The sequence below is a fragment of the Nerophis lumbriciformis genome, linkage group LG22, assembly GCF_033978685.3.
Source record: "Nerophis lumbriciformis linkage group LG22, RoL_Nlum_v2.1, whole genome shotgun sequence".
NCBI lineage: Eukaryota > Metazoa > Chordata > Actinopteri > Syngnathiformes > Syngnathidae > Nerophis > Nerophis lumbriciformis.
The window spans coordinates 28,585,408-28,600,134 of NC_084569.2; the positions used below are offsets into that span (position 1 = coordinate 28,585,408).

The 14,727-nt window shown below is 37.9% G+C and overlaps 1 protein-coding gene across 5 annotated transcripts in view; it reads left to right on the forward strand.

Annotated features, from left to right (window-relative positions):
• Positions 1 to 14,727, forward strand: part of LOC133615217 (choline transporter-like protein 2) — a 96,028-nt gene that overhangs the window by 39,218 nt on the left and 42,083 nt on the right. For all 5 annotated transcript variants that reach the window (XM_061973623.1, XM_061973624.2, XM_061973622.1 and 2 more), the window contains exons 5-7: positions 9,833 to 9,917; positions 10,310 to 10,423; positions 10,534 to 10,594. In XM_061973623.1, coding sequence (XP_061829607.1) covers positions 9,833 to 9,917; positions 10,310 to 10,423; positions 10,534 to 10,594 — 260 coding nt within the window. The remainder of the gene's footprint in view (positions 1 to 9,832; positions 9,918 to 10,309; positions 10,424 to 10,533; positions 10,595 to 14,727) is intronic.

Sequence of the window (14,727 nt, forward strand, 5' to 3'; positions counted from 1 at the left end):
CCGGTCCATTTTTTTCCTGCTTTCCCTATCTGCGTCTAATGACTGAGCTACGTGACGTCATTTCTTGTGATGTCTCACGGGGCATTTCTGGTCGGGACGGGATTCGTTCCCAGGGATTCGAATAAAGAACCAACTCTTTTTCTTTACTATAGTGGTCTCGAAAACGGGTACCGGTTTTCAAAAAGGGATTCGAGTCCGAGGACTCGGTTCTTTTCTTATCGAACAACTGGGAAAACCGGTTTCGAGTATCATCCCTACTCACTGCATAAATAATAAAACATCACTTTCTGTACAAGGTCTGCTGTCACGAGGATGCGGACTGCTAGGATGTTCATAAATTTCCATTTTAGATGAAGAATGACTCATAATCCTTGCAAACTAACGGGATGGGGTGGGAAACAAGCACTTTTTGTGTCGTCCTCCACAGTTCCAGATCCTAAATGGTGGTCAAAGTGTCTCAACTTGTCGGATTATATCTTCAGCCACCTACTTTTCGGGTGAGAGCCATGATTTATGATCTACAGTAAATTTACAGGGAGCAGGGAAGCGAGGAAGCTGCAGACCACTCGAGGATGTAAACATTGGCACACAGGAAGTGATAACGGCGCCGCTATAATTAGTTTATCTGCGTTGGCCTTTATAATAACAATATCACTAATACTTGGTTAATATTCAAGTCACCAAATGTAAATGGAGTATTGTTGGCGCTTTTTGAATGGTTATCGGATTAAATGGGTTGAGTAGTGGAGCTCCCATTGGCTCCTCTGTAAGCTGACTTTTATTTACGTTTATTTAATATTTAGAATGCATTAAAATATAAAAATCAATCCGTCGTCGTGTCTCTCATTGTGAGCGATAGGCAAAATTCCCCAAAAAGTGAAGTTCCCCTGTAAGAGAGCAGGGGCCTCATGTATTACTTGTGATTTCCGACAAAAACAATTGTATATGCTCAAATCTAGACAACGTTCTACAAACAACCCGTTTCAGATGTATTAAAGTGTGTGCATGCATTAATCCGAGCACATTTCTTTTTTACATCCCAATCAATGTGGAATTGCGCACACATGTTGGTGTGGCTGGCCACGTCCTTGCCATGCCCCAATTTGAATATGCAAATCATAGTTGAATTAGCCATGAGCTTTAGATTTCCCACTGGTACTCAGAACACACAAAGATAATGATCAAGACGGCAAAGCAGAATTTCACTGATTTAGAGGTGCTTCTTCTTGCTGGAGTGCACACACGTTCTCTATTCTACAATGGTTCAAGTTAGCGCATGCGGCGGGGAAAAGGAGGGATTTGTGTGGCAAACATGAATAGTGTTTAGAATTTTTCCCATCATGCATTGTCGTGGCTTTAAATTGATCCATCCATCCATTTTCTACCGCTTGTCCCTTTTGGGGTCGCGGGGGGTCGCTGGAGCCTATCTCAGCTGAATTCGGGCGGTAGGCGGGGTACACCCTGGACAAGTCGCCACCTCATCACAGGGCCAACACAGATAGACAGACATGATTAGACATTGTTTTTTTTATAACATCCACAAAGTTCAGTGAGCAGGGTGTGTTATGTATGACCATGTGTGTTGACTTTATAGCTGCAGCTATCGGATTTTAGTAATCGAGTATTCTATCGAATATACCGATCGATTAGTCGAGTAATTGAATAAATCATATTTTTGTTTAATTATACATGTGATGTGCCCTTAATTATTGTTTGGCCTAATTGTCTTTTATTTCCTAAACGCCTGTTTTCATTATTGAAGGCTGACACGCACAGCTGAAATGTGTCCGTGGTTGATTGTGCCAATTTGTGTGAGCTAATAAAAACAGGTGCTCTCACAGCCGTATGTGCTGTGACCGCATAAACAAAGTTCTTGTCTCTCGTGCGTTTTTGATGATTATTATACAGTGCCGTTTAAATGGTGGTGTCGCCACGCAAATCCGCTGAGCTGTTTTCAACCTGCCAACAATACATAAACAATATAAAAAGACAAACCACCTAATAATGACAACAGTTTTAAATTTTAAGAATGCAATACAGTTAATTGCATTCATTGCATGCAATATAGTAATCAATGTTCATTTTGCCATTACATGTTTGAGATGAAAACACACACACACACACGTGTGTGTGTGTGTGTGTGTGTGTGTGTGTGTGTGTGTTAGTGTGTGTGTGTGTGTGTGTAATTCAAAATTAATAGTCCCTGAGAAAGTTGAAATAAAACTATATTCTTGGTATCAAAAATTCAACAATAAGGACAGTTTTCATTATATCAAACATAAAAAGTGGATTAGGTAGTGTCTTTTAATACTGCATTTGAAATGTGCAACTTCATATTCAGAACCAATATGCCTGACAGGAACTTGGCACACAAGTGCTATACCACTGTGAACAAGGACTTGGAACATTTTGTATTATTTGCACAGCTATGTTATTTATTTTATGTAGAAATAATGCTTCTATTTTATTCATTCATTCATTTCATTTCATTCATTTTTTTATTTATCTCCTTCATCGATGTGCATTTTTGATCAATAGAGAATTAAACTTTAGCAACTAAAAACATATTTACACACCTATGCTTGAGAAGGAACGGGATGAAGAAAATGTTATATTTCCTGCCCCCTTCAACACAATAAGTAGTCTTACTTAATGGATAGCCCAGATTCACAAGTATGCAAACCAAACAAATGCATCCAAATATAATGAAAACAAACAAAAAAACACACACAAAAGAACCAAGTGCAAAACTTCATGAAGTACAAACCCCGTTTCCATACGAGTTGGCAAATTGTTAGATGTAAATATAAACGGAATACAATGATTTGCAAATCATTTTCAACCCATATTCAGTTGAATATGCTACAAAGACAACATATTTGATGTTCAAACTGATAAACATTTTTTTTTTTGAAAATAATCATTAACTTTAGAATTTGATGCCAGCAACACGTGACAACGAAGTTGGGAAAGTTGGCAATACATACTGATAAAGTTGAGGAATGCTCATCAAATACTTATTTGGAACATCCCACAGGTGTGCAGGCTAATTGGGAACAGGTGGGTGCCATGATTGGGTATAAAAACAGCTTCCCAAAAAATGCTCAGTCTTTCACAAGAAAGGATGGGGCGAGGTACACCCCTTTGTCCACAACTGCGTGAGCAAATAGTCAAACAGTTTAAGAACAACGTTTCTCAAAGTGCAATTGCAAGAAATTTAGGGATTTCAACATCTACGGTCCATAATATCATCAAAAGGTTCAGAGAATCTGGAGAAATCACTCCACGTAAGCGGCATGGCCAGAAACTAACATTGAATGACCGTGACCTTCGATCCCTCAGACGGCACTGTATCAAAAACCGACATCAATCTCTAAAGGATATCACCACATGTGCTCAGAAACACTTCAGAAAACCACTGTCACTAAATACAGTTGGTCGCTACATCTGTAAGTGCAAGTTAAAGCTCTACTATGCAAAGCGAAAGCCATTTATCAACAACATCCAGAGACACCGCCGGCTTCTCTGGGCCCGAGATCATCTAAGATGGACTCATGCAAAGTGGATAAGTGTTCTGTGGTCGGACGAGTCCACATTTCAAATAGTTTTTGGAAATATTCGACATCGTGTCATCCAGACCAAGGAGGAAGCGAACCATCCAGACTGTTATCAACACAAAGTTCAAAAGCCAGCATCTGTGATGGTATGGGGGTGCATTAGGGCCCAAGGCATGGGTAACTTACACATCTGTGAAGGCACCATTAATGCTGAAAGGTACATACAGGTTTTGGAACAACATATGCTGCCATCTAAGCGCCGTCTTTTTCATGGACGCCCCTGCTTATTTCAGCAAGACGATGCCAAGCCACATTCAGCACGGCTTCGTAAAAAAAGAGTGAAGGTACTTTCCTGGCCCGCCTGCAGTCCAGACCTGTCTCCCATCGAAAACGTGTGGCGTATTATTAAGCGTAAAATACGACAGCGGAGACAATGGACTGTTGAACGACTGAAGCTCTACATAAAACAAGAATGGGAAAGAATTCCACTTTCGAAGCTTCAACAATTAGTTTCCTCAGTTCCCAATCGTTTATTGAATGTTGTTAAAAGAAAAGGTGATGTAACACAGTGGTGAACATGCCCTTTCCCAACTACTTTGGCACGTGTTGCAGCCATGAAATTCTAAGTTAATTATTATTTGCAAAAAAAAAATAAAGTTTATGAGTTTGAACATCAAATATCTTGTCTTTGTAGTGCATTCAATTGAATATGGATTGAAAAGGATTTGCAAATCATTGTATTCCATTTATATTTACATCTAACACAATTTCCCAACTCATATGGAAACGGGGTTTGTACAAACCGAACAAAAGTCATATATATATATATATATATATATATATATATACACTGACTGATTACAGTACAGTTGTCATTCACCTCAATTTCAGTGAATATCGCTCAAAAATGAATATCTTTATGTATATTTTCACCTAAAAATATATCGAGATATATGTCGAATATCGAGTTTAAGTAAAAATATATCAAGATATACTTTTTTGTCCATATCGCCCAGCCCTAACCTGCGGTCACCGTGGTCTATTTGCAGAGACCCATTAGCAATATCTTTTAAATTTTCCCAAAGCAGCCATTGCTTTAATTTTGTTTTTTGCACCACTTAGCTTTCATATCCATTAGTGTAATTGCACACAAATTGTGTCTTTTATTGTGCACATCAGTCTGAGTAATATATTGCACTTTTATTTAAACCGTTACACAGCATCACCTCTTTTTGTCGCCGAAGTATCGACAGCATCTACGCACCTCACATTTCCACACTCGGTTCACTCTTGATACATCTCAACATCTCAAAAACAAGGCTCCTTTTTTTTTTTAGGGTCTTTTGCTTCTCCCAAGTGGCTCTTTAAGATTTATTTTCTTGAATTTGTTACAAAACGCATAGAAAATGGAATTATTGTTAAATTTTTTACGGTTTTATTTTTAAGTTAAAAATGAAACAGATTACTACAAGTAAAAACAACACATATCTCAACCAAAACAGTCCATTCTGATTGTGTTTTAACACATTTAAAAATATAGGGTTAGGGGTCTATATAAAAAAAAAAAAAAAGTTCCAACTAAGGTTTGGATCAACATTTTTGGCATTTAATCAGATTTTGAGTCCCTGTGACAGTAGAACTGAAAATGTTTTATAGCGAACAACTAAAGTAATTTTTTATTAACTAACTTTTTATTATATTTAGAAATTGCCATTAGGGGACATATTTGTGGTATTGCACGCATCACACAATTTTGTTTTTAACAAAATAAAACTGTCTGGTGCACTAACTAAACAAAAGCAAACATTTATATTGGTTCCCATTTCAATCATTTGGGTTTTGCCCTAAAAGTCTTCCTGTATCCAGACAAACAATAACAAAAACAACCCAAAAATGATTTTGTAATAAGAATAATAAAAATAAATGATCGCTTAATCGTTCACAGCTTCTCTCGTCCACTTTCTTGTTGTATTTCTTCGAGTTAACGGTCTTTATTCTGCTCTCTAATGTCCCCGCCGCTGCATCACCAATAAGTGCCACCGCTCTATTGGAGCAGTCTTGCACTTAATTTACTCATTAAAAAAATCATTGATTTAACGTAATACAAATAGGTACTTTTTTGTAGTTTAATCAATTTAGTTAATGAGTCGTTGAAGCCCCAAGTGGTACACAGTTGTGGTAAAGATCGACTGGGCTCGGAACCTCAGTTACAAAAATGCAAATGATCGGGATCGGGACATTTCTAATTCCAACTATTTACAGTGAAACGACACAATAGCAACAAAATATTACACAACAAACCTATTTTTAGAAATGCAGCGTCCAGGAAACAGTTATTGCAAATTTTTTACGAAGATTAGCATTTAACGGAAAAACTGAACAAATAAAATGCGGCTTGTTCAAATCTTAAGAGCTGGCTTCCATTTCTGCAAAGAGCCTGACTGTGAAAGACACATCTCTAAGATGATATGGTGCAAAAACAAATGTTACATTTAACGCCGCTGTGTGCAAGGGCTCTATAATCCATTTTACGCAAAAAAGTGTGTAAAATTTAAAATAACGAATGACACAGCGCTTCATATATTTTACCGCAAAAGCATTCCTAGTCCCCTCATGTTCTGTCAACGATAAGAATATAATGGCACATTTCCTTGGGGATAGTCTCACTGTCCGGTCTTGTAAAGTGGAAGTAGTGGGCTCAAGAGTCGGACTTGGGTCAGGAAATTTGGAAACATTTTGTAGGGCGCAGTGGGAGAGTGGCCGTGCGCAACCCGAAGGTCCCTGGTTCAATCCCCACCTAGTACCAACCTCGTCATGTCCGTTGTGTCCTGAGCAAGACACTTCACCCTTGCTCCTGATGGGTGCTGGTTAGCGCCTTGCATGGCAGCTCCCTCCATCAGTGTGTGAATGTGTGTGTGAATGGGTAAATGTGGAAGTAGTGTCAAAGCGCTTTGAGTACCTTGAAGGTAGAAAAGCGCTATACAAGTACAACCCATTTATCATTATCATTTAAACCCCGTTTCCATATGAGTTAGGAAATTGTGTTAGATGTAAATATAAACGGAATACAATGATTTGCAAATCCTTTTCAACCCATATTCAATTGAATGCACTACAAAGACAACATATTTGATGTTCAAACTCATAAACTTTATTTTTTTTCATGGCTGCAACACGTGCCAAAGTAGTTGGGAAAGGGCCTGTTCACCACTGTGTTAAATCACTTTTTCTTTTAACACTCAATAAACGATTGGGAACTGAGGAAACTAATTGTTGAAGCTTTGAAAGTGGAATTCTTTCCCATTCTGGTTTTATGTAGAGCTTCAGTCATTCAACAGTCCGGGGTCTCCGCTGTCGTATTTTACGCTTCATAATGCGCCACACATTTTCGATGGGAGACAGGTCTGGACTGCAGGCGGGCCAGGAAAGTACTCACACTCTTTTTTTACGAAGCCACGCTGTTGTAACACGTGTGGCTTGGCATTGTCTTGCTGAAATAAGCAGGGGCGTCCATGAAAAAGACGGCGCTTAAATGGCAGCATATGTTGTTCCAAAACCTGTATGTACCTTTCAGCATTATTGGTGCCTTCACAGATGTGTAAGTTACCCATGCCTTGGGCACTAATGCACCCCCATACCATCACAGATGCTGGCTTTTGAACTTTGCGTCGATAACAGTCTGGATGGTTTGCTTCCCCAATGACACGATGTCGAATATTTCCAAAAACAATTTGAAATGTGGACTCGTCAGACCACAGAACACTTTTCCACTTTGCATCAGTCCATCTTAGATGATCTCGGGCCCAGAGAAGCCGGCGGCGTTTCTGGATGTTGTTGATAAATGGCTTTCGCTTTGCATAGTAGAGCTTTAACTTGCACTTACAGATGTAGCGACCAACTGTATTTAGTGACAGTGGTTTTCTGAAGTGTTCCTGAGCCCATGTGGTGATATCCTTTAGAGATTGATGTCGGCTTTTGATACAGTGCCGTCTGAGGGATCGAAAGTCACGGTCATTCAATGTTGGTTTCCGGCCATGCCGCTTACGTGGAGTGATTTCTCCAGATTCTCTGAACCTTTTGATGATATTATGGACCGTAGATGTTGAAATCCCTAAATTTCTTGCAATTGCACTTTGAGAAACGTTGTTCTTAAACTGTTTGACTATTTGCTCACGCAGTTGTGGACAAAGGGGTGTACTTCGCCCCATCCTTCCTTGGGAAGCTGTTTTTATACCCAATCATGGCACCCACCTGTTCCCAATGAGCCTGCACACCTGTGGGATGTTCCAAATAAGTGTTTGATGAGCATTCCTCAACTTTATCAGTATTTATTGCCACCTTTCCCAACTTCTTTGTCACGTGTTGCTGGCATCAAATTCTAAAGTTAATTATTTGCAAAAAAAAAAAAAATGATGGGTTACTGAATATGGGTTGAAAATTATTTGCAAATCATTGTATTCCGTTTTTATATTTACATCTAACACAATTTCCCAACTCATATGGAAACGGGGTTTGTAAATGATGTTAAATTTGTTATTTTGCCCCAAAAAACGTAACATTCTTTCGCGTTAATGTGTTTTAGTACAAAACATGAATCAAACATCACTTACTGTCAATGGGAGAGAACACAAAGAAAAAGGCTCTGCTTTTGCTACCGGTGTTTTTGATAAGTTTGAAGCTGTATGACCACTGATTTGTGATCACAGAGAAAATGTAATTCAAAACATTTGTACGTACGTACAACACTTAGGACCCTCAGTATATCAGTATGTGGAATTACATTATGGAATGGATTAACTAAAGAAATCAAACTATGTACTAATATGATCCACTTCAAGAAACTCTTCAAACTTAGTGTTTACAAAGTACAAAGAAGAAGAACCATGATAAACATTCTGAATTTATTTCATCCATCCATTCATTTTCTAGATAATCTTCTTTATTTCACCATATAACTTACTTCACTAATTATTATTCATTTATTTGTTTTTAATGTTATTAGTTATGGAGTGTATTGTGAATAAATTGAGAACAGGAAGTGAACAAAAGTTTTAGCAACTGCTATGTAAAAGGGGTATGATTAAATACACTTTTCTTCCTGCTCCTTTTCGAACATGTTCAATAGAGAAACTGGAAATTGTGATGTATCATGTTGTATGCATGCATGTTCCAAATTAACACAAACTCAACTCAAAAATTAAATTGAAGTTTGGTTAAAAAAGTATAACAATGTTTTTATATAAATGGAAATAGTTTACACAAAATTGTAACTCAGGAGTTTCCCAAATAAAATTTTACTTAAGACCCCAATTTAGCCTTGGTACAAGTAATGTTATACAAGTAATGAATGGGTGGATTATTCAGTTCAGCTTTTAAATCTCGGCATTTAGTACCATCAACATAGTTACAGTAAACATGCAAGAAAAGGGCTTGGAACAAATAATTTGGATGAATTGTAGTAGAAAGATACTAATAAAATCGCCATTGAACTAGTAACCGTCATTTTAAATAGGGATTATCTTGTTAAGCAGCCGAATAGCCAACTATTATTGTCTATTTTACAGGAAATTTGCTCAAACATAGGATTGTTTTCCCTTTTTCTTAAGCTTTTATATGATTGTGCATAGGGATGTCCGATAATGGCTTTTTGCCGATATTCCGATATTGTCCAACTCTTTAATTACCGATACCGATATCAACCGATATATACAGTCGTGGAATTAACACATTATTATGCCTAATTTGGACAACCAGGTTTGGTGAAGATAAGGTACTTAAAAAAAAAAATAATAATAAGATAAATAATTTAAAAACATTTTCTTGAGTAAAAAAGAAAGTAAAACAATATAAAAACAGTTACATAGAAACTAGTAATTAATGAAAATTAGTAAAATTAACCGTTAAACGTTAGTACTATTAGTGGACCAGCAGCACGCACAATCATGTGTGCTTACGGACTGTATCCCTTGCAGACTGTATTGATATATATTGATATATAATGTAGGAACCAGAATATTAATAACAGAAAGAAACAACCCTTTTGTGTGAATGAGTGTGAATGAGTGTAAATGGGGGAGGGAGGTTTTTTGGGTTGGTGCACTAATTGTAAGTGTATCTTGTGTTTTTTTATGTTGATTTAATAAAAAAAAATAAAACGATACCGATAATAATAAAAAAATGATACTGATAATACAAAAATCGATACCGATAATTTCCGATATTACATTTTAACGCATTTATCTCTAATTGTGCATTTTTGTGTGTGCCTCCTAAAGGAAAAAGAGGCTCTTGTTCTACTTCAACATCCTGAAGTGCGCCAGCCCCATGGTGCTGCTGGAGTTCCAGTGTCCGACCACGCAGGTAAATGGGTTATACTTGTATAGCACTTTTCTACCTTTAAGGTACTCAAAGCGCTTTGACACTATTTCCACATTCACACACTGATGGCGGGAGCTGCCATGCAAGGCGCTAACCAGGACCCATCAGGAGCAAGGGTGAAGTGTCTTGCTCAAGGACACAACGGACGTGGCGAGGTTGGTGGAAGGTGGGGATTGAACCAGGAACCCTCAGGTTGCTGGCACGGCCACTCTCCCAACCGCGCCACACCGTGAAAGCATCATCGTAATTGGCATCATGAATACGCATGCTTGGGTGTCTTTTAACAGTACACATTTGTGTAATTTTAGGCTGTGGTTTACCGATAAGCATGTGTTTCCTGTACTGACACAACCCTGTGACTTCCCTCCCTACAGATGTGTGTGGAAAAATGCCCTGAGAAGTTCATGACGTTGACGAACGCCCTCGCCAGCAGACAAGAGTTTGCCTACTACAAGTCCTTCTGCAAGGAAGGCGTGACGAACACAATGGTGGGTTTGAAGTTGACACCATGCATGTGGATGCATCACCAAGTAGTTCTTGACTTTAACGATTTTGCCCCCCACACACTCTTACCCTTTTGAATATACTAATGTTTCAGGGTATAGCAAACATCCTCAAGCGCGGGCTGTGTCCTGCCATGCTGACCCCCAGCAAGCCTTGTGAGTTCAATCTCGCCATTTTTAGTCACATTTTGCTCCCCAAAGTATCCAATCTGTCCGCTATTTGCCTTGCTTTGCACACTTTCTCTATTTACAATACTGTATGTACCATAGGCGATACAAAGGATATTGGCAGTACTCTAATTTATTAACACATTTTGCCCTTAGATTAGAAAACAATACTACCGGTAACCATTAGGGATGTCCGATAATATCAGCCTGTCGATAAATGCGTTAAAATGTAATATCGGAAATGATTGGTATCGTTTTTTTATTATCGGTATCGTTTTTTTTGTTTTTTGTTTTAATTTATTTTTTAAATTAAATCAACATAAAAACACAAGATACACTTACAATTAGTGCACCAACCCAAAAAACCTCCCTCCCCCATTCACACTCATTCACACAAAAGGGTTGTTTCTTTCTGTTATTAATATTCTGGTTCCTACATTATATATCAATACAGTCTGGAAGGGATACAGTCCGTAAGCACACATGATTGTGCGTGCTGCTGGTCCGCTAATAGTACTAACAGTTAACTGTTAATTTGACTCATTTTCATTAATTACTAGTTTCTTTGTAACTGTTTTTATATTGTTTTACTTTCTTTTTTATTCAAGAAAATGTTTTTAATTTATTTCTTATTTTATAAATTAAAAAAAAAAGTACCTTATCTTCACCATACCTGGTTGTCCAAATTAGGCATAATAATGTGTTAATTCCACGACTGCATATATCGGTATCGGTAATTAAAGAGTTGGACAATATCGGAATATCTGATATCGGCAAAAAGCCATTATCGGACATCCCTACTAATCAAGTTTTCTGATCCCAGCTGTGTTTATTACAAAGGTTATTTTTGTATCTTTTATTATGTAAGCTTTTTTTTTTTTTTTTTTTTTTTACACTGAATTAATGTAACTGAATGTTTTGTGTTTGAATTTTGGTCACTGAATATTTTTTTTACACCGAATTATGCTGACAATTTCATTTAAAAAAAATTGTTAAAACTATGTTAAAACTCTGTGTTTGGAATTTCAATGTGTTTTAAAATTCGGGTCTGAAAAATTCAGTGTAGGACAATTTGCTGCTTCAAAAAGCAAGACCCACTTCTGATAAACTGGTCCTGAGACAGGAGATGGATTGCTTCAGTCTTAGTCAATGAGGTGTCAAGTTACCTGGGCTACCTAGGCATAATAAACATTTCAACGCAGCCCGCGGAATACTTTCAAACTATAGAAATGATTCCAATGGTTAGAATCTGCACTTTTGAGTGACATACGGGTTACTCCGGCAACCACAGGAAGCTCTGTTCCATGCAGACCAGTGTATTGGAAATTTTATAATCAAGTAGTCAACCAAAATTGTCTTTCTTAGATTTATTTGAGAAGCTAGAGCATCTCAAAAGGCACAGGTCACATTTATAGCAAAGTATGTAAGGAGTGCGCAATAGGAAAAGAGATGCGTTATTCTTTATACAAGGTGGGATGGTGAGATGTGCAGTTTGGAGGGGGCGAGAGCATATGATGCAACTCAGTGGAAAGTGCCCACAGTTGGTGCATTGGTAAATGAGCAACAAAAAGGGAAAGGTGATACTTTCTAAGTCAGCCAATGTGGACAACATCAAACACCGGCCAGAATGGGCTTTCCACATGGCACTATTGCAATTTCCACAAAGGTACATCATTTTTTTCCCAACACAGCAGGCACGGGGCAGAGTGGGCGGGGCCTGTTTACACAGCAGCAAGCCTGAGACAGGAGTGTCAGATGGAGGCAAAGTTTTACAACGCAGTTCTGCAGAACAGTGATATTACATCGAATATGTTGTTTTTACCCTTGGCGTTTGTGTTTCGCCGTGGTTTTTGCTCTTGCTTGACTATAAAAGATGTCGATCAAGGAGGTGGTCTGCAGTAATAATACATTCTGTATTTTAATGTACATTCTGAGTGTCTTATTCATCCGTCCATTTTCTACCGCTTGTCCCTTTTGGGGTGGCGGGGGGTGCTGGAGCCTATCTCAGCTGCATTCGGGCGGAAGGCGGTGTACACCCTGGACAAGTCGCCTCCTCATCACAGGGCCAACACAGATAGACAGACAACATTCACACTCACATTCACACACCATTTAGTGTTGCCAATCAACCTATTCCCATGTGCATGTTTTTGGGGGTGGGAGGAAGCTGGAGTACCCGGAGGGAATCCACTCAGTCACGGGGAGAACATGCAAACTCCACACGGGACTTTCGTATTGTGAGATATATATTCGTATTGTCTTATTCAGTAAAAAATAAATGTAATTACGTTTTTTTGAGACAGTCTTTTTTTTAATATTTTTAGTATCAGGGATTATCATTGTGCGAGTTTTTTTTACTGTGTGATCAGCTTTTATGCTTAGTTTTTGCAAAATCTTGTTTTTTTTCTCCCACTAATACACAGCAACCTCTGCTGTTTTAAAGTGTTCATAAATATGGATCCAAACCAATACAGCCAGTATAGTGCTGAATTACCTGCCTTCTCTGGAAGACCCGGGTCACGTGCCTGCAAACTTGACACCTCTTTGGCTGGTGATGAGACAGGATCAATTTGCTTCAGTCTTTAATTTACCAGGAGATAGTCTTGCGTTTTGAAGCATTTTGCTAAAAAAAAAATTTCAATGAAATTGCCAGCATTATTATTATAGAGGTTTATTTGAAATAGGGACAAATACAAAAACATAGACACCCGAAACAGTTATCCAATGTATGCATCATAGTGTTTGTAGCCAAAGCTAATTTACAACACTTGTCCCCAACAACAACAACACAGATCCAACATCATTAAAATATGAAAATTAAACAATAGAATAAGGCAAAGATGAATCGATACTAATGATAGAAATAATACAAAGTGCAAACTAGATAAAGGCCAATAATAATAATAACGCAGACAAAGTGCAGACTAGATAAAAACCAATTAGTAAAAATTAGTAAAAACTAAACATGGGAACACGATTGTTGCTCAACTAGCCATAATTTTGTTTGTTTTTTGAAAGTGACAAGTGCAGGTATACTTTTCAAAATGTCAGGTAGAGCTAACTCATAATTTGAGTTCACAAAATTCAAACGCAAAAAATGAAGTTGCATTATTTAGTTTAAAAAAAAAAAAAAAAGCTTTTGTAATAAATACAGAAATTAACCTCTATAGTTTACAAGGTTCTGTTCTTCACATTGCAGCGTTTTCATTTGGAGTACATTTCTACAGAAACCTGCACCTTTTTAAAAGACTCTGAACTAGGGTTGTACGGTATCTAGTACCGAATCATATTCGGTACTATACCGCCTCTAAAAAGTACCGGTTCCCGCCCCACTTTTTTTTAACGGGTATGACGGCGCGTCGTCCTCACGTCGTGACATTGCTGGTTTTCCGAGCAGAGGAGCATGTTCGGCAGCGCACAATCACGGAGTACTTACAAGCAGACACAGTGTGTAGACAGAAAAGGGAGAATGGACGCATTTTGGCCTAAAAAGTAAAGATAAAGGTGAAGTTATAACACTGAAACACCCTCAGGAAAAGGTGCTTTAAGACATGGCTAGCTAGTTAGCGGCTAACGTCCAGCCGCAGTCGGCAAGTGTTTTAGCTATCGTATTTTTCGGAGTATAAGTCGTTCCGGAGTATAAGTAGCACCGGCTGAAAATGCATAATAAAGAAGGAACAAAACATATAAGTCGCACTGGAGTATAAGTCGCATTTTTGGGGGAAATTTATTTGATAAAACCCAACACCAAGAATAGACATTTGAAAGGCAATTTTAAAATAAATAAAGAATAGTGAACAACAGGCTGAATAAGTGTACGTTATATGAGGCATAAATAACCAACTGAGAACGTGCCTGGTAATGTTAACGTAACATTATGGTAAGAGTCATTCAAATAACTACCTTATTTTTCGGACTATAAGTCGCAGTTTTTTTCATAGTTTGGCCGGGGGTGCGGCTTATACTCAGGAGCGACTTATGTGTGAAATTATTAACACATTACCGTAAAATATCAAATATTATTTAGCTCATTCACGTAAGAGACTAGACGTATAAGATTTCATGGGATTTAGCAATTAGGAGTGACAGATTGTTTGGTAAACATATAGCATGTTCTATAT